Genomic DNA, 22,204 nt, shown 5'->3' on the forward strand with positions numbered 1-22,204 from the left:
TCTCTCTCTCTCTGTTTCTCTCAGTCTGTCTGTCTGTCTGGCGGCTGTACCCCTCTCTCTCCCTCTCTCTCTCTCTCTCTCTCTCTCTCTCTCTCTCTCTCTCTGTTTCTCTCAGTCTGTCTGTCTGTCTGGCGGCTGTACCCTCTCTCTCTCTCTCTCTCTCTCTCTCTCTCTCTCTCTCTCTCTCTGTTTCTCTCAGTCTGTCTGTCTGTCTGGCGGCTGTACCCCTCTCTCTCTCTCTCTCTCTCTCTCTCTCTCTCTCTCTCTCTCTCTTCCTCTCTCTCTCTCTCTCTCTCTCTCTGTTTCTCTCAGTCTGTCTGTCTGTCTGGCGGCTGTACCTCTCTCTCTCTCTCTCTCTCTCTCTCTCTCTCTCTCTCTCTCTCTCTCTCTCTCTCTCTCTCTCTCTGTTTCTCTCAGTCTGTCTGTCTGTCTGGCGGCTGTACCCCTCTCTCTCTCTCTCTCTCTCTCTCTCTCTCTCTCTCTCTCTCTCTCTCTCTCTCTCTCTCTCTCTCTCTGTTTCTCTCAGTCTGTCTGTCTGTCTGGCGGCTGTACCCCTCTCTCTCTCTCTCTCTCTCTCTCTCTCTCTCTCTCTCTCTCTCTCTCTCTCTCTCTCTCTCTCTCTGTTTCTCTCAGTCTGTCTGTCTGTCTGGCGGCTGTACCCCTCTCTCTCTCTCTCTCTCTCTCTCTCTCTCTCTCTCTCTCTCTCTCTCTCTCTCTCTCTCTCCGTCTGCCTGTCTGTCTCTCAGTCTGTCCATGTCTGTCTGTCAGTCTGTATGTATGTCTGTCTGCTTGACTGTCTGTCTGTCTGTCTGTCTCTCTCTCTCTAGTACACTCGCTCTCTCTCTCTCCGTCTGTCTGTCTGTATGTGTGTCTGCCTGACTGACTGTCTGGCTGTCTGTCTGTCTCTCTCTCTCTCTCTCTCTCTCTCTCCAGAACCAGATAAACGTGCTATACCAAACTGCTTGTAATCTTGGCTTGACTGTTAATTTAGAAAAATCTAACATAGTTATCTTCAGAAATGGTGGTCACATTGCAGCGATTGAAAAATGGATGTATGGCAATATCGAAATGGAAACTGTGAACATGTATAAATACTTAGGAATTTACTTTTCTACAAGGTTGACATTTTCTCACACGCTGAACGATTTAGCGCTGCGTGCAAGAAAGGGTGTGATTGGTATCTTTAAGGTACTGTGGACTCTAGGTGAAAGATCACCAAACATATTCTATAAACTATTCGACTCCCAGATCCAGCCCATGCTCAATTATGCGGCAGAAGTCTGGGGCCTTGATGCAGACCATTCACCTATCGAAAAGGTGCATCTGTTTGCCCTTAAGAGGTTTCTGAACACAAGCATGAAAACACCAAACACACTTGTGTATGGAGAAACTGGCAGACACCCGTTATTTGTCAACACGTTTGTTAAGTCCATACGATTTTGGTTGCGCATCCTGAAAATGCCTAGTCATCGATTGCCACAAAAAGCTTATAAAATGCTGCTTTATTTACACGAACAAAATAAAAGAACATGGGCGTCATCAGTTTGCTATGTGCTGTACAAATACGGCTTTGACCAAGTTTGGATTCAACAAGGCGTTGGAAATGAAAATGCGTTCATAACGGAATTCAAGAACAGACTAGTCACATTATACAAGCAAGAGTGGATAGAAACAGTACAAAGTAAAGAACGATTCCTTTTCTATAGCACTTTCAAGTCAGCCTTATCTATGTCTTCATACTTAAATGACCTGAAGCACGTCAAAGCAAGAAACTGCCTGATTAGGTTAAGACTTGGTGTCTCGCCACTCAAAGTACATCGATTACGACACACTCGGTCGTCAACTGCTGAAGATTACTTGTGTCCATTCTGCGCAAACGAGACCGAAGATGAAATTCACTTTGTTTTGAAATGTCCAAAATATGCTGGTATTCGCGAGTACTACATACCTGCAAAATATTACAACCGCCCATCAAGCTTTAAACTGGCGCTACTTCTAGCGACACCAAACAGATCAATATTACTTAGACTTGCAACCTTCATCATGAACGCGTTTAAAATACGCAGTGAGTGGGGACAGTGAATATGAGATATTGCACGATCTTGTTTTATGTGTATGCTATTTTTGCTGCTTTCTGTCGATTGCTTAGAAAACAGTAATAAAGTTTTGTCCTTTTTGAAAACGTTAATGTGATGCTATGTATCAGAGATGCAACGATTATGCATATAACTGCTTGCAGATTTGCGTGTGAAAGGGCATGTGAAGGGATAGATGGAGTGATGAATAGATGGATGACGGATGAATGGTTGGACAGTCAGACGGTTGATTAGATGGATGGAGGACAGAGGGACATGAGATGGATAGAAGGATGGATGGATGGATGGCTGGCTGGATGGATGGATGGATGGATGGATGGATGGACGGAAAGAGGACAGAGAGACATGAGTGAAGTGCGACAGAGACTGGATTTTGTGCTGATGCTTACTGTCCTTTTCCAAACGTTTTGCTGTTGTAAATGCCTGTTTCCACAGTCGTCATGTCGACTGTCATTACGATGATGATGATTTATTTTAGTATGATTAATATTACAATGATTATTTTTCATGAAGCATGAATGATGAAAATGTGTACACCCCGAATTGAAATGGGCCCAAGGCCCAATCAATAAACCATCCAGACTCCAGACTCCAGACTCTCTCTCTCTCTCTCTCTCTCTCTCTCTCTCTCTCTCTCTCTCTCTCTCTCTCTCTCTCTCTCTCTCTCTCTCTCTCTCTTTCTCTCTCTCTCTCGCTAAGCGTTACATGTCCTTAACAAGCTGAGAGGAATCAATCTTGCTTTTACCCATGCAGACGAAAACTGTATCTACTTATCTAGGCCATAGACTGAAAGTCAAAAGCTCAATACATACCGATGCATATGTTCGGGCTTCAGATGTCCTGACCAAGCTGAGAGTACTCTGAACGCTGACCGACCTCAGACATGTCCAGACCGTTGTACACATCTATGTAGAATAAACAGAGAACAAACGTAATGGCATCAATATGTTGATGATGATGAAGTTATCAATTGATGAATTGGTTTGGGTTGAATAAGTACATTTGATGTGCGGGAGAGTGGCTGTAAGTGTAATATTTTAAGCTTGGTTGCTTGCACTGTTGTATGCGTGTGCTTGTTAATAGGAAGGAGACGTGAATGTTTGATCAAGACGGTCTCCAATTGGACTGACATGCTTCCTGTTTCGATTGTTCAATAACTCCATTGAACAGCAGATTACTGCTAATAATAGAATGTATTGGTTTCGTTTGTTTAGCCAACGTGTGTTTCTTGTATTATTTCTCAAAGCGAAACAATTCTGTAAACCTCAATGTCAAAGAAAATGTCAACAGCACACAACAAAACGTATGTGAAAGTTCAAAATAGAATATGTTACACCAAACGTTGTTAAAGTACTGGTTTCATTGCGTATACTTGTTGCCATATGATTGACCAAATTACTCACACTTTTCATAATGTCAACACAAAGATAAGGTTATCAAAAGTGTACACAAATGCAGAACATAAGCCAGAACTAATACATGCAAAGAGGTTTAAAACAGTGGTTGTAGCTTACTCCAAAGTTAAGACAAAACTGTGTTCTGTACACTTACTAGCACATGAAGAGGAGCTAACTGGACGCTGCCCAATTTCGGAATAGACGGATCGTAGACCAACATCTGGCATGTGTAAACCGTCATAGGTATCTGCGGCACATGTTTACATTCAAATCTTTTAGAGACGCAATGTGTCATTGTTAAGTACTTACATTAATAGAACAAGTAGATCAGTTACAAAAATATCAAAAATAAAAACATAGATACAACACAAATACATTTATAAATGCATACACGAAGCAACAAAAAACAAACAAGACAATGCCATATATATGTATATAAGAAATAAACAAAATAGTTACACGATTAAATGAATAAATCAATGAATAAATATTTGACTGACTTACTTATTGAATAATTACCGACTGATTGATTGAAAGCATGACTGAGTGAATGATTAACGGAATACATGATTAAGTAAGGGCTTATCCAGAGAATGCAAAAGACTGACGAGGACGCGGACATGGCATGAAGAAACGGGCACATGCACATTCCTTGACAATGGCGATTAATAACAACTCAAGCTGCTGATGTTCTTCAGACAAAGGTCAAACAATATCTCTGAAATAAATTACTCCACACAGTAACGTGATCTAAAGCAACTGGGCTACTTGTTATTTCGAACGAAGTTTAGTATAGAAACACAACGCATGTTTTGAGATTGATGTACGAATAGACAGGATTAAAGTGAGTGCAGAGAGAGAAAGAGAGAGAGAGAGAGAGAGAGAGAGAGAGAGAGAGAGAGAGAGAGAGAGAGAGAGAGAGAGAGAATGAGAGTAAGAATGAGAGAATGAGAGAGAGAGAGAGAGAGAGAGAGAGAGAGAGAGAGAGAGAGAGAGAGAACGAGAGAGAGAGAGAGAGAGAACGAGAGAGAGAAAACAAACCATTGGCAGTTGAGATAGCTTCTTCCCTGGTTGGAGCTTCTTCTGCTCTCGGTCCTGAAATGTGATGGACACTTTAACATACACAACGTAATGAGTGATATATATACTTGTGGTTAATACAAACTTTAGAAGTTATCTCTTAAGAAACGAAAAGCAGCAGATCCTGTTTAAAGGTAAAACATGCCTTGTACCCTTTTTTGATACTGGCAAACAGCCCCTCTAAATGAAAAGAAACGCAAGATTACTCGTGTGAAAATCAATAAAAAGCGCATGCATCAGTAGAACATCCACTCGAATAAAGTACAAATAGAGAGAGAGAGAGACAGAGAGAGAGAGAGAGAGAGAGAGAGAGAGAGTGAGAGAGAGAGAGTGAGAGAGAGATAGAGAGAGAGAGAGAGTAAGAGAGAGAGAGAGAGAGTGTCACGGTTTTAGTGACATGGATTGAGAAAGGAACACTCTGTGGGGTGCCTTTCTCGTGCGTGATTTTGCTGTCTGGACAAAATCAACTGGGAACTGAGCTGTACGTGTGACGATAGTGATTGGTCGCTAGAGTCACGTTATGTTTTTCAAGGTGTTTGAGGGAGACTTGTTTCTTTATTTCTTCATTTGGTGTTTAACGTCGTTTTCAACCACGAAGGGTCATATCGCGACGGAGGGAGACTTGAAACGACACACTTGAAACATAGCAGCAAGAGAGAAAGGTCGTTGTTTCTTCTTCCTAACAGTTTGATGGTTTTCAACGCGGGGGGTGATGTATTATTGTATGTCAACGTGCCGTTCTGCTTGTACAGTAGGGCTGTTAGGAACGTCAAGAAGGGACCACTTTTCGCTGTTTACATGTTGCTGACGACGAGGTTGTCAGGTTGTTTCTTGGCTGAGCGGGGGAAAATTCTCACGCATGAAGTAAATTCAGCACGAGAGGGAGTGTGGCAGGAAATTCGTCGACGGACGATAGCCATACAAAGGAAGAGGATTCGCTTAAAGGAGAGCTACTTACATTAGGCTGTTGAGGTAATAAATCGTGTTTTTACGGTGTTGACGAGTCTATGTTTGTGGAATGAAATACTCTCTGTTGTTCTTTCCAGGTTAGCGCATAACTTGCTGTTTGTGACGCTAAAATAATAATCTGTATATGTTTTTTGCAGATATGGAGAGAAGGAAGGAAAATAGCTGATTTGTTGTTTTAAAAGTTCGTTTGTGCAGGCCACGTGCTCGATGAAATATGTAAAGGTGATATGTTTGAAGGTGGGGGGTGAAGGGTTGCGTGGCATGTTTAGTGCACCGATGCTTTTTGTTGCAGCCTTTTTCCTACTCATCGGATTCAGCGATATCTACTACTCAGCGGTAACCGGAACATCTTTATTTGGTATATAAGTGTACCGTGTCATTGCGCCCTTTTTCCACCAAGTCATCTTTTACTGTTTGTGATTATATTTGACTGGACTGGGTGGCCGAGTGGTAACGCACTTGCGCTCGGAATCGAGAGGTTGCGTGTTCGACCCTGGGTCAGGCCGCTATTTTCTCCCCCCTTTCCTAACCTAGGTGGTGGGTTCAAGTGCTAGTCTTTCGGATGAGACGAAAAACCGAGGTCCCTTCGTGTACACTACATTGGGGTGTGCACGTTAAAGATCCCACGATTGACAAAATTGTATAGGCATAGATAAAAATGTCCACCAAATACCCGTGTGACTTGGAATAACAGGCCGTGAAAAGTAAATATTCGCCGTAATGGCTTGAGATTTACTGGCCGATGTGAATGCGTGATGTATTGTGTAAAAAATTCCATCTCACACGGCAGAAATTAATATGTAAATCGCCGTGAGCTCTTGTGAGAAGGGGCGATTAATAAATGTCCATTATTATTATTATTATTATTATATACTACCTACATAACCTGGTGTCGCGGAGCTGTATGCTGTAACCTGGTGTCGCGGTGCTGTATGCTGTTGCTGCTGCTGGGATAACCGGTGAGGCCGTCACCGTCTGCAGGGGTCTTCCGGCAGGCAGTGGCGTCACCTACACGACCACCCGTTGTCTTCAGCAGCTGAGTGAGGCGCCTGATTTCCCCACGATTCCCTGCTTCGTTCCACGCCAGTCGGCACTCCAATCAACGAAGCAGTAGTGGGGAAAGACTATTTACGGGTCGCCCACTCCGTGTACCGTGTCATTGCGCCCTTTTTCCACCAAGTCATCTTTTACTGTTTGTGATTATATTTGAGTGGTGACGACGTGGGTTGTGACAACTGCATTTAACCAGCGCTTTTTACAGACAGCTAACTTTCCTGACTTTACACGAGATCAGCGTGTTATTATCATTTTCTAAACTTTAACTGGCATTTTTGTCAGTGACCTTTTTTTAACGTTTTGAACGTAAAAAACATCTTTTGGAGTGAAGTCTCGAGGGAGATGGCGAGATAGTATATAAACAGGCGTCTGAAACTTATATTTTTGTTGATTCTATCTATTTGTATGACTGCGAGAGTGGATCGTGGTGTGGTTAGTTGGTTAGCAGTAACTAACCGTTCATAATCACCTTCTGTGATCTATTGAAACGTGACAGAGAGAGAGAGAGAGAGAGAGAGAGAGAGAGAGAGAGAGAGAGAGAGAGAGAGAGAGAGAGAGAGAGAGAGAGAGAGAGAGAGAGAGAGAGAGAGAGTCGGAACGAGAAAGAACATAAAAACATTAACACCAATGCTGACCATGTAGAAGGATACGCGTACTTGTCTCACAAAACCGGCTGTACCTTTTAGAGACTTCCGCCACACGTCCAAAAACAACAACACACACATCACAAAACAAACAATAAGAACACAAACCAAGCAACATAAACAAATGACAACTAAACTTAAACAAATCAAAAAGACAAAACAAACAAAACAAACAACATAAGCCAGAAAGGAAACAAGAGCAAATATAAAGCCGCCGCGTTGGCTCTTGAGTATGCAATAATGTTGTGTGTTTTTTTAAACAGGGGAGCATCGATCTGTGGCTAAATTATTGCAGGCACACGATATAATCTACTGTGATTATTATCCCTTAGTCGATGGCAAGATTAGTTCAAGCCAGCTTGTGGTGAGTACTTACCTCTACGTTTGACGACAACAACGATGACAACAACGACGACAACAAGTGAGAGAAACCCGGCAGTACCTCCTGCTACCACCGCTACTGGGAACCCAGTTCTGGGTTTGTGTCCTGAAAGGAACAGATTTAATGTATATATCAATCAATCAATCAATATGAGGCTTATATCGCGCGTATTCCGTGGGTAAAGTTCTAAGCGCAGAGATTTTTTATGTTTTTATTTTTTTTATTTTATGCAATTTATATCGCGCACATATTCAAGGCGCAGGTTTTGATTTATGCCGTGTGAGATGGAATTTTTTTTTTACACAATACATCACGCATTCACATCTGCCAGCAGATCGCAGCCATTTCGGCGCATATCCTACTTTTCACGGCCTATTATTCCAAGTCACACGGGTATTTTGGTGGACATTTTTATCTATGCCTATACAATTTTACCAGGAAAGACCCTTTTGTCAATCGTGGGATCTTTAACGTGCACACCCCAATGTAGTGTACACGAAGGGACCTCGGTTTTTCGTCTCATCCGGAAGACTAGCACTTGAACCCACCACCTAGGTTAGGAAAGGGGGGAGAAAATTGCTAACGCCCTGACCCAGGGTCGAACTCGCAACCTCTCGCTTCCGAGCGCAAGTGCGTTACCACTCGGCCACCCAGTCCATATATAATGAACGTAGTCACACAGTCGGAGAAACTGCTTCATACCTCTCATCCTATGATTGAAAAACAATTGTCACGCAGTGCTAAACTTTATCGGGCATTTGTAAACTTGTATAAAGAATTTGACACGATGAACCATTCAATACTCTGGTCAGTACTATCAAACACAGAAATCCAAGGTAAAATGCTGAACATGCTTCTGAATATGTATGCCTGCATCAAGGTTGCAAGAAGATAGTATTTGCATTCCGATACTGTTCACGTAATTTAGTAATGAGCTGGCTAATTGCATTATGAGTAAAGGAAACCGTGGTATTCAGCTTCTGCCAAATCAGATCAAGATACTTTTTAATGCGGTTTGCGGATGACCTGGCGTTGTTGTCCTTCACAGTATGGGGACTTTAGAAATAGCATAATCTACTACTTGAATCCTCTCAAAGACTGGGGCTCAACGTAAACACTGAAAAGACCTAGAAGGTAGCTAGTCTTTCGCAAAGGTGGCCGCCTGGCAGCAAGGGAACAATGGTATTTGGAAAATGAGAAATTAGAGGTCGTGGGAAAATATAAGTACCTTGGATACAACTTCTCTACGATGCTCAGTTACAGTATTGGTACTGAGGACTTTGTGTGCAGGGCGAAGAAAGGCACCATTGAAATTCTCCAGGCCCTTAAAACCAACAGTTGTCATTCATGCATCGTGTTCTTCTAGCTATTTGATACACAGATCGTTCCGTCCTTAGTGTGTACAGTGAAAATATGGGACCACCAGAATAAACAGATTCAGAAAGTTCGTATAATTATTTGCCTGCAAGTTGTTCATAAAAGTACCTCCGTCGACCATCAACGATATAACATACGGCGAGCTAGAAAGACACCCACTGTACGTTGATGTTGCTTCTAAATGTGTACACTATTGGTTTCTGCTGTTAAACAAACAACCATGCACTCGACTTTCAAAGATACATGGCTTACCTGTCTCCATTAAGCAATCACGACAGAGGGCAAACAAACTGGGTCACGCATGTCAAAGACCGTTTGTGTAAGTCTGGGTATGGTTTTGTTTGGCTGTGTGATGGGGTGGCAGACGAGGAGTTATTTCTCTGTGACCTGAAGAGACATTGAGGCGCCAGTTTTGACAGGAATGGTTTTCACGTACACGCCTGAAATTCTACCACAGTTTTAACAGCTGTATTGTCCACGAGGAGTACTTGGACACAATAAATGTAAGCATCTATAAGGTTGCTTTGATCATATTTTAAACTGGGGTTCCCCCATTCAATGCCCATAGGCATCACTACTCTCATGCACTGTAACATCAGTCGTGACTGTCCCTTCTCTCCGAATCCTGCCGAAGACGAAAGACATGTTTTTTGTGTATTGCCCTACGTATGATGGCATAAGAGAGAGGTATACTGACAGAATACAGTCATTTTCAGACGAAGACTTCTTGGTATATTTGCTCACATGTAATGTAGATCGAGGAACAGCTTGTACCCTTTGCAAAATACCTGTTCTTGACCTCACGAGTACGACAAAAACGACTTGCAGAAAACGAACCGCGTAGAAACAAGGCAGACTCTAGAGTGTTGATATGTGTCCAAGGGCAAGGATGCATTGTTCAATTGACATATCCATGGCGAGTTGCAAGATGGTCTACACGATACACGTGCTATCTTTTGCACATCTTAAGGTGTAGATGCAAACAAACCAGGGAGAATACATACTTATACTGTTCAAAAGGAAATTATGGAATACGGAATTACAAACCTACCTGGTGGAATTCTGTAATATGCTTTTGCAATCAGTTGTGGCATTTCTGAGTTGAAGACTGTGCACTCAATTTCCTCTACATCCATCACCGAGCTAAAGTCAAGGCTGCATATGCTGAGTGTTGGTGTAGTGACGAATGTTGTGCAGATGACGTTCCAACTGAAGTTAGCTGAGGGGAAGGCTTCATCATACATGCAGGTGAGCTTGAAGTATGAAGGGTCTCGAATGGTATCCTCTCCATCATAGTCTGCAAGGTTGTCCACGTGCAACTCAGCTTTGGCAGGGCCATCTGGAATTGTTTTGATACCGCACATTAACCCAAACCTTTATACATGATTATGAGCCGAATGCAAAGATCTTCACACCATAAATGTAGTATTCTATCAATCCAATAATATGTCTTCGCTCCGACACGGTTCACACGAAAACGATCATAACAACATGCTTCCGTCTTCACTGACACACGTTTGTCTTCTTTGGCATTGAAGACGTATGGATATAAGATAGTTATGAGGTAATCGCACTAAACAAAACCATGCACAATCACACATAATGTTGTTTTTAAAGCCTGTTTTCAAATCCTTGTTTCCATCCGCCAGTGTCTACGTCCGTGTGCCCCTAGCTGACTATATGTCTGCATTACGTTCCTGGATCTCTCTCACTCTGTCTCCCTCCCTCTCTCGCTCTGTCTCTCTCTCCCTTTGTCTCCGTCTGTGTGCGTGTGTGTGTGTGTGTGTGTGTATGTGTGTGTGTTTGTGTGTGTGTGTCTCTCTCTCTCTCTCTCTCTCTCTCTCTCTCTCTCTCTCTCTCTCTCTCTCTCTCTCTCTCTCTCTCTCTCTCTTTCTCTCTCTCTCTCTCTCTCTCTTTTTCAATATTTCAATTTCAATATTGTCTGTTTTATCAAAACCACTTGAAAAACACATTAACAAACATATTCTAATGCATCTTAACCAAAACAATTTACTTCACCCTAAACAATCGGGTTTTAGAGCTAACCATTCCTGCCATACTGCCTTAGTTTCTCTTGTTGATCAATGGCTGGAGAAAATAAACGGCAATGAATTCTGTGGTGCCATTTTTGTTGATTTTGCTAAAGCCTTTGACGTTATTGATCACACGTTATTACTGAGAAAATTTGCATTGTATGGCGTCGGAATCGAAACTGTCAAACTTATTAGTTCATTTCTCACGGGCAGACAACAGACTGTACTAACAAACGCCTCGGCGTCGAGCATGCAAGAAGTAAAATACGGTGTACCACAAGGATCGGTTTTAGGACCCCTCCTCTTCTCTATATACATTAATGACCTCCCCCTACATATTCAAAATGTATGTGAACTTTTTGCAGATGACACCACAATTCACTCCAGCAACACAAATGTAACTCGCTTATCAGAATCACTTCAAAGGAGTTTAAACCAGTTGACAGAGTGGACTGAACTAAACCATATGTCTCTTAACCCAAAGAAAACCAAATATATGGTCATAACAACAAGACAAAAACGCCAGAATATTTGTTCAGCTGGTCCTGCTTTAATGATAGATGGTGAAATAGTGGAAAAAGTCGACCATCACAAACTGCTGGGTGTTAATATCGATAACAACTTGTCTTGGTCAACCCACATAGAGCAACTTTGTAAAGTGGTGTCTAAGAAAGTGTATCTCTTATCTAGAATTAAACACTTCCTGAACTGCCAAACCAGAAAGTTATTCTTCATTGCTCATATTCAATCTGTTATTGATTACGCATCCACTCTATGGGACTCCGCAAGTGAAAATTCCTTAAAACCACTCAGCAGATTACATAAAAGAGCGCTAAAAAGTAGTATTACTAAAGCACACTACCCTCACAGAGTTAGACTACATACATTTAGGGATCTTACCTCTAAAGTCAAGACTGCTTTTTAACAAAGGAATCTTTATGCATAAAATTATATCCGAAACTCTACCCCAAACCATTTGTTCAAAGTTCTCTTTGAAGAATTCACACCACCTTATGAAATTTAACACTCCTCTTCCTAGGATAGACTTATTTAAGTCTAGTCTAGTTTATTCAGGTGGCCGTCTCTGGAACGCTCTTCCGAATGCCTTACGGGAAGCTACCAGCGCAGATTCTTTCAAAAACAGATATATATCCCATTTAATGAAAATAGTATATTCTTGATTGTTATGTCCTTTGGGACACAGTCACTCACTTTTGATTTATTGTTTTGTTCACGAAATTATGATGTTCTGCATAATATCCATTGTCTTACAGAGTTGATGTACTATTGCATATAGTATTCTGACTCTAATTGACTTGCAAATTTTTGCTTTGCACTTTGTCATGAACATTTATAAACTACAATGTTTCATATAATGCGCTTATGTACATAAACTTATACTGTTTTACTAATTATGTATGTATGTAGTATTAGTTATTATAGTACATTTAGTCCCTCTTTATGGCGAGGGCCAGATGCAAAAAAGTATACCAATGCTTATTCTGTTACCCTCGTAAAATAAAGAATTGCCATTGTCATTGTCATTGTCCTTGTCTCTCTCTCTCGATCTCTCTCAGTCTAAGACGAGGAACTGACCACCTTGTGGGTAAGAGTAAAAAGGCCGTATTTCATTCAGTGGGCATATTTCAAACACTGAAAGAAATGACAGTTACCACCTTTTTTAAGATCGTTGATACAAAAGTTCAGCCAATTGTGTTGTATTCCATAGAAATATGGGGTTGTTCCCGGTTAGATACCATGGAGAAAGTGCATCGCATGGCATGTAAACGCTTTTTAGGTGTACCAACATGCACACCAAACAGAATGGTTTATGGAGAACTTGGCAGATACCCCCTTTATGTAAACTCCTATGTGCGTTGTTTGAATTATTGGTTTAAATTGCTAATGATGAGAGACGACAGATTGCCAAAACAAGCCTATACAATGCTGCGTAACATGGATGAAAAAGGAAACAGGTGTTGGGCCTCGGAAATCCGCAATATGTTGTCTGAAACGGGTTTTAACTTTGTATGGCTTAACCAAGGTGTCGGCGATGTAAAATGTTTGTTTGGGGGTCTTTTAACTTCGATTGGGTGACATGTTTAAACAGGAATGGTCCAGCACAGTGTCAGAAAAGGACCGTTATGAATTGTACATTAAATACAAATCTGTGCTGCATGTTGAAAGTTATTTGTTGAATATTGACATTTATTGTTTTAGGGTAGCACTTACACAGTTCAGACTTGGTGTACTGCCAATGAATAACAACCTTAAACGATTCAGTGCTCTTATGGAATCAAGATATTGTATTTTTTGCAAAATTGTAGCCGACGATGAACACCACTTCCTCTTATGCTGTCCATTATATTCTGATTTAAGAAAAAGATTTATACGAAGCATGTGTGTATGTTCTGTGTCTACCATTTTGTCATTTTCAGAGGTGTCGCCTCATTGCTAAGTTCATTTTCCACGTTATAAAACGTCGACAACTGTATGTTGCAACGCTGAAATGTTAGAGATAGTACCGTTTCAATTGTAAACGATGATTATATACCATTCGAGGGTAAATGTGTAAGACGTGTATATGTGTAAAATTCCCCTAACCCACATCCCCTCTTCCCCGGTTTGTATATGGGCCAATGGCGATACGTACAATAAACCATCCAAAAGCCAAACTTCAAAGTCTCTCTCTCTCTCTCTCTCTCTCTCTCTCTCTCTCTCTCTCTCTCTCTCTCTCTCTCTCTCTCTCTCTCTCTCTCTCTCTCTCTCTCTCTCTCTTTCTCCGAGGCAAACTACCACCACAGATAGTTTTAAGAGCAGATATGTGTCTTATGTAATGAAGTCAAAGTAAATAATATTTGTCTTAAATGGTATTCATGTTTTGTATTAAACATGCCCCTCTCCTCTTTATTGGTACAATGTAGACAGACCCTTTTCGGATGAAGGGACTTAAAAACCAACCACTATTTAGATGTGTGATGATTTTAGCAATGTCTTGCTTGTTTGATTGTTTTTCTTTAAAATGTAATGTATGGATTAGAGCATGATGTTGAGAAAGTGCAAGCTGCACTATACCACTTAATTCACATCAATTAACTCGCAATTTACCTCCATTTAATTCACATCAATTAACTCGCAATTTACCTCAATGCAATGCATTTTGTGTATATGTATAATGTGTTTTTACTTTAGTTATCTGAATGTAACATTTTAGTTCTTCTATTTTCTATTTTTTATCTTGTATTTCTATTTCATTTTTGTAATTAGTCCCTCTTTAGGGCGAGGGCTGGATGTAAAAAAGCAGACCACTGCTTAATGTACTACCCTCGTCAAATAAAGAATTGTCATTGTCATTGTCATTGTCATTGTCTCTCTCTCTCAATCTGTCTGTCTGTCTGTCTGCTTCTTTCTCTCTCTCTCTCTCTCTCTCTCTCTCTCTCTCTCTCTCTCTCTCTCTCTCTCTCTTTCTATAATACCATCCATTTTACTCACATGCAACCAGAAGAGTGTAGGCAACAGAAGACCGAATTTCACCAATCAGTCCCTTAGCCCACACAGAGGAGCAGACGTATTCTGTCCCATTCTGTTCTCTGCTTAAGTTTGCGATCTCCAGAACAGCGGTGTCCGTCCTGTTCTCCCAGTAAATACTGGCTGCAGGGCTGACTTGCTGTGATGCTGGGTGGTGACAGGTGCAGTTCAGGTCACTTCCCTCTGTCAAATACTTTGGGCAGGTAGATTGTTGAAGTTGCGGGTCGCCCGGTTTTCCTATGAATTCAACACATTCTACTTAGCTACTACATCAACCCACAAACAACTCTTTAAAGTCCCGACTGCTAGCTCTTCTGGTGTACAGTACCCGGCGAAAGAAACGCAACTCATTCGCGCCCTCTGTTGTAAGTGATATTTCGTCATTTTCCAATTGAAGTAAAATATTAACCAGATAAGGTACAGATCCGTGGAGGATATTTTAATGGCTGTACGACTAGTGCATATTATTTAATCGTTTTCTTTTTTTACCTTTTCATAAACTGTTATATTAGGGTAGGGGTCGATCGAGTCGCGATTGCAGGCAAGCGTGTCACTTTCACACGCTACTAAAATCGTAAAACTGTTTATTTGTCAACCAGGTAAAGACAGTTGTGGAGGAAATGTATCGCTCAACATGATTATTTAAATTGAATTATCCGCCAAAGCGTAACATAATTACAAAAATAAACATAAATCACTTAAGACGGTGTTTAAAAGGGTTGTTTGGGAAAAGGTCCTTCGCACGGAATCGACGTTATGATTTGTTTTGAGATCAGATGCTTTTTTTTTTACTAAGTGTCTGTTCTACTATAATTAGAGAAAACAATCTTACTCTTTTTTGTGTTGCTTTTTTTTTAACCAATGACCTGTTAGCGTTGTGATTTGTGAGAAAGTACTATGAAGCCGAAACGCATACGTCCTCCCTCCCTTAACCCATACATACACATTCATTACACAAATACACACACACCCAGACACATCTATACAAACTCACACATAAAAAAAAACAGACAAACGAACAAACAAAGTCCTTAAGATGTGCAGGTCCGCTCTGGAGTGCTGAAATAGACGCCCACTGTCACTTTGAAGATCGTTTTCCGAAACTGCAATAATGTAACGCTTTTGCGAATAATGCTAATGGAATGATCATGTTGATAAATGAATTTCCTCCAAATTTGTCTTAACCTAATTAAAAAACATACATTTTTACGAATGTTGTAGCTAGCCGAAGTGACCTGTTCGCCTGAAGGAGCTTTTCCCAAACAACCCTTTTTAACACCGTCTCAGTGATTTTTGTTCATTTTTGTAATTATGTTACACTTTGGCGAATAATTCATTTAAAATGATCATGTTGAGAGATACATTTCCTCCACAACTGTCTTTACCTGGTTGAAAAATATGCACTTTTACTTATTTTGTAGCGTGTCGAAGTGACATGTTCGCCTGTAATCACGATTCGCTTGACCCGTACCCTGTATAACACAGAAAAGAAAACGATTAAATAATATGCACTAATCGTACAGCCAGTACAATATCCTCCACGAATCTGTCGTCCTTTCTTATGTACCTTATCTGGTTCATAATTTACGACAATTGGAAAATACGAAACATCACTTACAACAGTGGGCGCGAATGAGTTGCGTTTCTTTCGCCGGATACTGTACATTTGCCTTGCCATTTTATTTCTGTAGTTCTTTTCTCCTTATCACAATAGTGTTGTGTGTATATTTGCCATCAAACATAGGAGAAGTGCGCTCCGTTTGAAGCCGTTTTGAGAACAGTAGACAGTACCTATAGTAATTTCCGATTATAATCCACTACCTCACACTAATTACCTCCCTTGCCTTGAGATGTGTCCTCACTAACAGCCAGAACATAAAAACAGACAGGCAGAATATAAAAATAAGCACAATCTGGCAAAAGCTGTGATGGAACCTGTAAAACATACTTCTAAGGACTTGGCCGCCACATAACTTCATCAGATATGTTTAGTATAGGATACACACATTACACCAATGATTCTGTCAATAACCGAGTATGGACATTTCGTCCCAAAACGAAAGCATATGGGATTGACACTGGCGAAGCTTCAATGTGTCGCTTATCCTGTTGGAATATTCAATGATGGCTCAAGGACAATGACTCTGGTAAGTTTGCTCGTGCTAGCGTTGAGCAATGAGACATTGAACGCATCAAAAGATCACAGAAAGAGGCCTTAGAAAAGCCACCAGAAGCAACACAGTTACAAAGCTATAGGGATATCCAGCGCGCGCGCGTGCGCGTGTATGTGTGTGTGTGAGTGTGTGTGTGAGTGTGTGTGTGCGTGCGTGTGTGTGTGCTCGTGTGTGCGTGCGTGAGAGAGAGAGAGACAGAGACAAAGAAAGAGTGAGAGAGAGACAGAGAGAGAGGGAGAAAGAGAGAGGGGGAGAAAGAGAGAGAGCACTGACTGATGTTAACTGTTCCAGCAGAGATAGGCCCATGTCCTGGTTGCACGACCACGGTAAAATCATCGGCAGACTCGGAAGTGTTTAACTGCATGGTCATGTTGCAAACTCCTCTCTGGTAGTTGAGATCGTTGTCAGTAAACAATAGAAGACTGAGTTTTGTGGAGGAAACGAGTTGAGGCTGAAAAAACAAGCACGTTTATTTTTAAGCTAGTCGATGGACACCTGCATTACGTTGGTGTGTGTGTGTGTGTGTGTGTGTGTCAGAACAAATCTTTCATTTATGTATTTGTTCATTCCAGTGTCTTTTCATCCCATTGCTTGGAGATTCGGGTCGCTTCCTCCTAGTGGAGCACTAGCAGCAACAAGAGTCGCGCTACACAGACGTATGCGTGTTAAAGGTGGTCGTCTACATTTTTGCTTTTTTCAATAATCTTATGGTTAGATTTCGCTAAAAAGTTATGTCAGATGATGAATGAGCCATGGGGAAAAAGTTATAGAAACAAAAATATATGTAAAAAAAAGATTTTATTTTTGGGTAGCGTGACTCACGCTTCCAATATGTTGTTTTCTGTTTGCTGAGAACATGTGCTTTGCCTAAAAATACTGACCAATCAAATTCATGTCACTATGCCAATAGCCAAGCCCAAACAAGTGCAGCAACAGTTTGACACTGGAGCGCTGTCCACGCTTTTTTTTAAACGCACGAAATGCACGGGATTTGAGAGGAGTTTTGCGCTTGGTATTTTCCAAATAAGGATATCCTACTATGAGTACTACGCTGGAATACTACAATGAATTTTCAAACGGCTACACTGGCTTCGTCTTTCCTGATCGAAAGGGGGTGTATTGTTGATATTTGTAGATAAAAGACTCTGCATTTTAATGGTCAAATGGCGATTTCGGTATAAAAATGTAGACAAGGACCTTTAAGGTGTAATCAGCTTCCTTCACGTACGGCACAATGACTAAGTCCTTTTACGTGCCCCTGTAATGACACGGGGGTGAGGCATGGATACCGTTTATACATTTGCTCAGACAGTTGACCCGTGTCCGTCCCGACCTGGATTGGAATCCTTGGATCACAAATCCAATGCTCTACCAAATGAGCTACCCGGACCCGATATATGCCTAGACATGATTATACACAGTTGCATCCATTCTCATGTCACCAAGGTTTTTAGGTTTATAAAGTGATTTCTAATAATGTTGCCTACCGACTGTGTGTATATATTGAATGACATACATAAACATTGGCAGATGCACGGAAGATCGCAAACACAGGCATGCATGCATAAACGCACGCAGGCCACACGCTTGCTTACAAAAAAACGCACGCACGCACGCGCGCACACACACACACATACACACACACACATACACACACGCACGCACACGCACACACACACACACACACACACACACACACACACACACACACACACACACACACACACACACACACACACACACACGCAAATATTTTCCATCACTCACATGATCCCTTTGAGTGTAGTACCATTGGCAAGTAACGTTGCTGTCTGAGGCAAACACCTTGCTGATGTCGACATGTCCTGACACTGTGAAGTGACCGTCAATGCTGACACTGGGGTTTTCTAACTCTCCCGGGTCTGTGGATTGCACTTATCTCTTTACTTTCACGAATATAAGCTCATGAAATGTGTTCAAAGGTATGAAACATTGCATCCAGTTTGCTGTGGGACATGCCCTTGTTTACACGAATTTGTCGCACGATTAAGCAGACATAACTCAGCAAGTCCCGTTACTGTGTTCTGCGAATCTTTTTTTTATTACAGTTAGTCAAGTTTTGACTAAATGTTTTAACATAGAGGGGGAATCGAGACGAGGGTCGTGGTGTATGTGTGTCTGTGTGTGTGTCTGTGCGTGTGTGTGTGTGTGTGTGTGTGTGTGTGTGTGTAGGGCGATTCAGAGTAAAGTACTGGACCGATCTTTATAAAATGTTACATGAGAGTTCCTGGGTATGATATCCCCAGACTTTTATTTTCTTTTTTTCGATAAATGTCTTTAATGACGTCATATCCGGCTTTTTGTAAAAGTTGAGGAGGCACTGTCACACCTTCATTTTTCAATCAAATTGATTGACATTTTGGCCAAGCAATCTTTGACGAAGGCCGAACTTCGGTATTGCATTTCAGCATGGAGGCTTAAAAATTAATTAATCACTTTGGTCATTAACAATCTGAAAATTGTATTTAAAATTATTTTTTTATAAAACGATCCAAAATTACTTTTATTTTATTCATTATGTTCTGATTCCAAAAACATATAAATATGTTATATTCGGATTAAAAACAATCTCTGGAAATTAAAAATATAAAAATTATGATTAAAATCAAATTTCCGAAATCGTTTTAAAAACAATTTCATCTTATCCCGTGTCGGTTCCTGATTCCAAAAACATATAGATATGATATGTTTGGATTAAAAACACGCTCAGAAAGTTAAAACGAAGAGAGGTACAGTAAAGCGTGATATGCAGTAAAGCGCAACCTCTTCCGCGCTGAACAGGCTCTTCACTTTCACTGCCTTTTGCACTAGCGGCGGACTACGGTCATTGTGAAAAAAATGCAATGCGTTCAGTTTCATTCTGTGAGTTCCACAGCTTGACTAAATGTAGTAATTTCGCCTAAGTACGCTACTTGTTTAGACATTAAAGGGAAGAACAACTCTAGGCAACACACAATACGTTATCTTTTCCGAGATCTGCTGTTGATTTTAACAGACCCTATAGTCACACCAAAAAAACAAGACAGAACACAACAAGTCCATTAGTCTGCTCATAATTATTGTTACAATTGAACCACCATTTTTGAAAGAAACTAATACAAGAAATGCAGAAAACATATCGCCGCTTTCTTTCAGTAAAACTTGTGCCAAAAACATAAATCTGAGAACAGGAAAGCAGGTGTGTTTTCATGTTTTTTATTTCCTTGCTGTTTTTGCCAGAGTTGTACAGATTGGTTTCGATCTCGATCAAATGAATATGTTGCCAGGAAAGGTGCTACCTTAAAAAACATGCAGTTGAACAAAACGCAAAATCAATTTAGAATTTAAGCGAAGCCTTTCTTTCTTTCTTTATTTGGTGTTTAACGTCGTTTTCAACCATGAAGGTTATATCGCGACGATTAAGCTAAGCCAGTTATGGTGCATCAAACGTAATTCATGCACAACGCATTTTTCTTTATACTTACGTACAACACGAAGAAGGCATTTGACTGCTGCAGCATTGTCTCCTCTTAGACAGGTCAGTGTTTTGTTCACCTTTTCCCTTATGTTCTTTGTGATCTTCAGCTCGCTTGTGCTTTCATTTTCCCTTGTCGCTGTGAAGCCATCTTTAGCAGTACAGTTGTAAGTTTTGTTTTTGTTAAGGCAGGATGCAGCAACAAGAACGTCGTTGTGTTTATCGGTGACAGTCCACTTCATGTTGTGGTCATACCGGAGGTCTTCACACACTATCGACGTCCATGGGGGCACTTCTGACAGATCAAGTTGGCCGCTTCTGCACTGGGGTAGCCTGTAATCTGAAGACAGAGAAATACGCACACACAAAAGGGTAAGATTCTGGAACGTTCATTTATAAAAACCAGGACATTCCTAATAATTGTGTCTATAAAAACGCGTACCATAGACTCACCTTTTCCGTTTACTCTTGATTTTGGTACATTAAGAAATTAATCTATATATTGAAATGTATATTAGTAAACATTGGCAAAGGAATGAAGCTGAATGTCACAGATGTCCTTTTTGATATAAAAGATAATAGCGCAATAATAAGAAGATTAATCACATTATTTTAATCGTAAAGATGTGCGTAAGTATTTGTAAAAAAAAAGGTTTCACGATTATCCCTGGACATTATTTTTGAAAATCGTGTTAAGAATGAAACATTAGTCTCGCTAACATTATTGTTTCACATATCATCAACTATTGTCTTTTTGTATAATGCACAATTGCATGTAAAACAAGAAGAAATATTAAATGACATTTGTTTCTGTTCGCAATAAAACATCTTCACAATACACAATGACAAAGTTTATTCAATCAATCAATCAATATGAGGCTTATATCGCGCGTATTCCGTGGGTACAGTTCTAAGCGCAGGGATTTATTTATTTTAATTTTTTATTTTATGCAATTTATATCGCGCACATATTCAAGGCGCAGGGATTTATTTATGCCGTGTGAGATGGATTTTTTTTACACAATACATCACGCATTCACATCGGCCAGCAGATCGCAGCCATTTCGGCGCATATCCTACTTTTCACGGCCTATTATTCCAAGTCACACGGGTATTTTGGTGGACATTTTTATCTATGCCTTTACAATTTTGCCAGGAAAGACCCTTTTGTCAATCGTGGGATCTTTAACGTGCACACCCCAATGTAGTGTACACGAAGGGACCTCGGTTTTTCGTCTCATCCGAAAGACTAGCACTTGAACCCACCACCTAGGTTAGGAAAGGGGGGAGAAAATTGCTAACGCCCTGACCCAAGGTCGAACTCGCAACCTCTCGCTTCCGAGCGCAAGTGCGTTACCACTCGGCCACCCAGGCCATTATTGTATGCACTCTTCCTGTCTCTTTGTCTGTCTATCAGACTCTGTTTTTCTAACTGTCTCAGTCCCTGTTTCTGTGCCTTTCATTTTCTTTCTGTCTCTCTGCCTCTGCATTATCCTGTCTCAGTCTGTCCATATCCCTTAAATAGTCTTCAGTTCGTTTGAAAGCATCTGGAAGACCATGGGACATTACGTGACACCACACAAGAACAATCGGCTTCTTGGTTTGCATGTCATATATGAGACCAAAGGACGTTGAGAGACATGCAGAACACATTATGTAGTCTATGTTTCTTAGTTTAAAAATGCTGAGCTTCTATGTGCATATAGCAACCCGTCACTCGGGTTTGTGAAAATGCACCTAACACGGAACGTAGTGTACCGAGGCTGTGCACAGGAACACAGACGTGTAAGCAAACGATCCTGTTTACTGTATTGCTGTTACTTTCAACGATGAAGAGGACATTGCACTTACATCACTTGTTTTAATTTGTTAAAATAAGAATTGGAATGTACATGATTAAACTATTTAGATCGTGTCAAAATGGAAGAAAGCTACATTGTTTTACCTGCCGATGGCTTCAGGAAAGCAACTCTAA

General features: G+C 40.8%; 1 protein-coding gene and 1 long non-coding RNA gene across 2 annotated transcripts in view; both read right to left on the bottom strand.

The window, feature by feature from the left end:
• Positions 1 to 20,503, bottom strand: part of LOC138974242 (uncharacterized) — a 31,773-nt gene extending 11,270 nt beyond the window's left edge. Inside the window, exons 1-3 of the mRNA XM_070346970.1 lie at positions 20,240 to 20,503; positions 18,504 to 18,637; positions 17,010 to 17,187 (exon numbers count right to left, since the gene is read on the bottom strand). Of these exons, the coding sequence (XP_070203071.1) occupies positions 17,010 to 17,187; positions 18,504 to 18,637; positions 20,240 to 20,471 (544 nt within the window). The 5' untranslated portion in view covers positions 20,472 to 20,503. The remainder of the gene's footprint in view (positions 1 to 17,009; positions 17,188 to 18,503; positions 18,638 to 20,239) is intronic.
• Positions 2,915 to 4,590, bottom strand: LOC138972463 (uncharacterized). Its single transcript, XR_011457626.1, has 3 exons — positions 4,535 to 4,590; positions 3,648 to 3,740; positions 2,915 to 3,001 (listed from the first exon to the last, which is right to left on the bottom strand). It is a non-coding gene; the product is annotated as an uncharacterized lncRNA (long non-coding RNA).
• Positions 20,504 to 22,204: the final 1,701 nt, after the last annotated feature.

This window comes from Littorina saxatilis, linkage group LG8, assembly GCF_037325665.1.
Source record: "Littorina saxatilis isolate snail1 linkage group LG8, US_GU_Lsax_2.0, whole genome shotgun sequence".
In the NCBI taxonomy this organism is placed as follows: Eukaryota; Metazoa; Mollusca; class Gastropoda; order Littorinimorpha; family Littorinidae; genus Littorina; species Littorina saxatilis.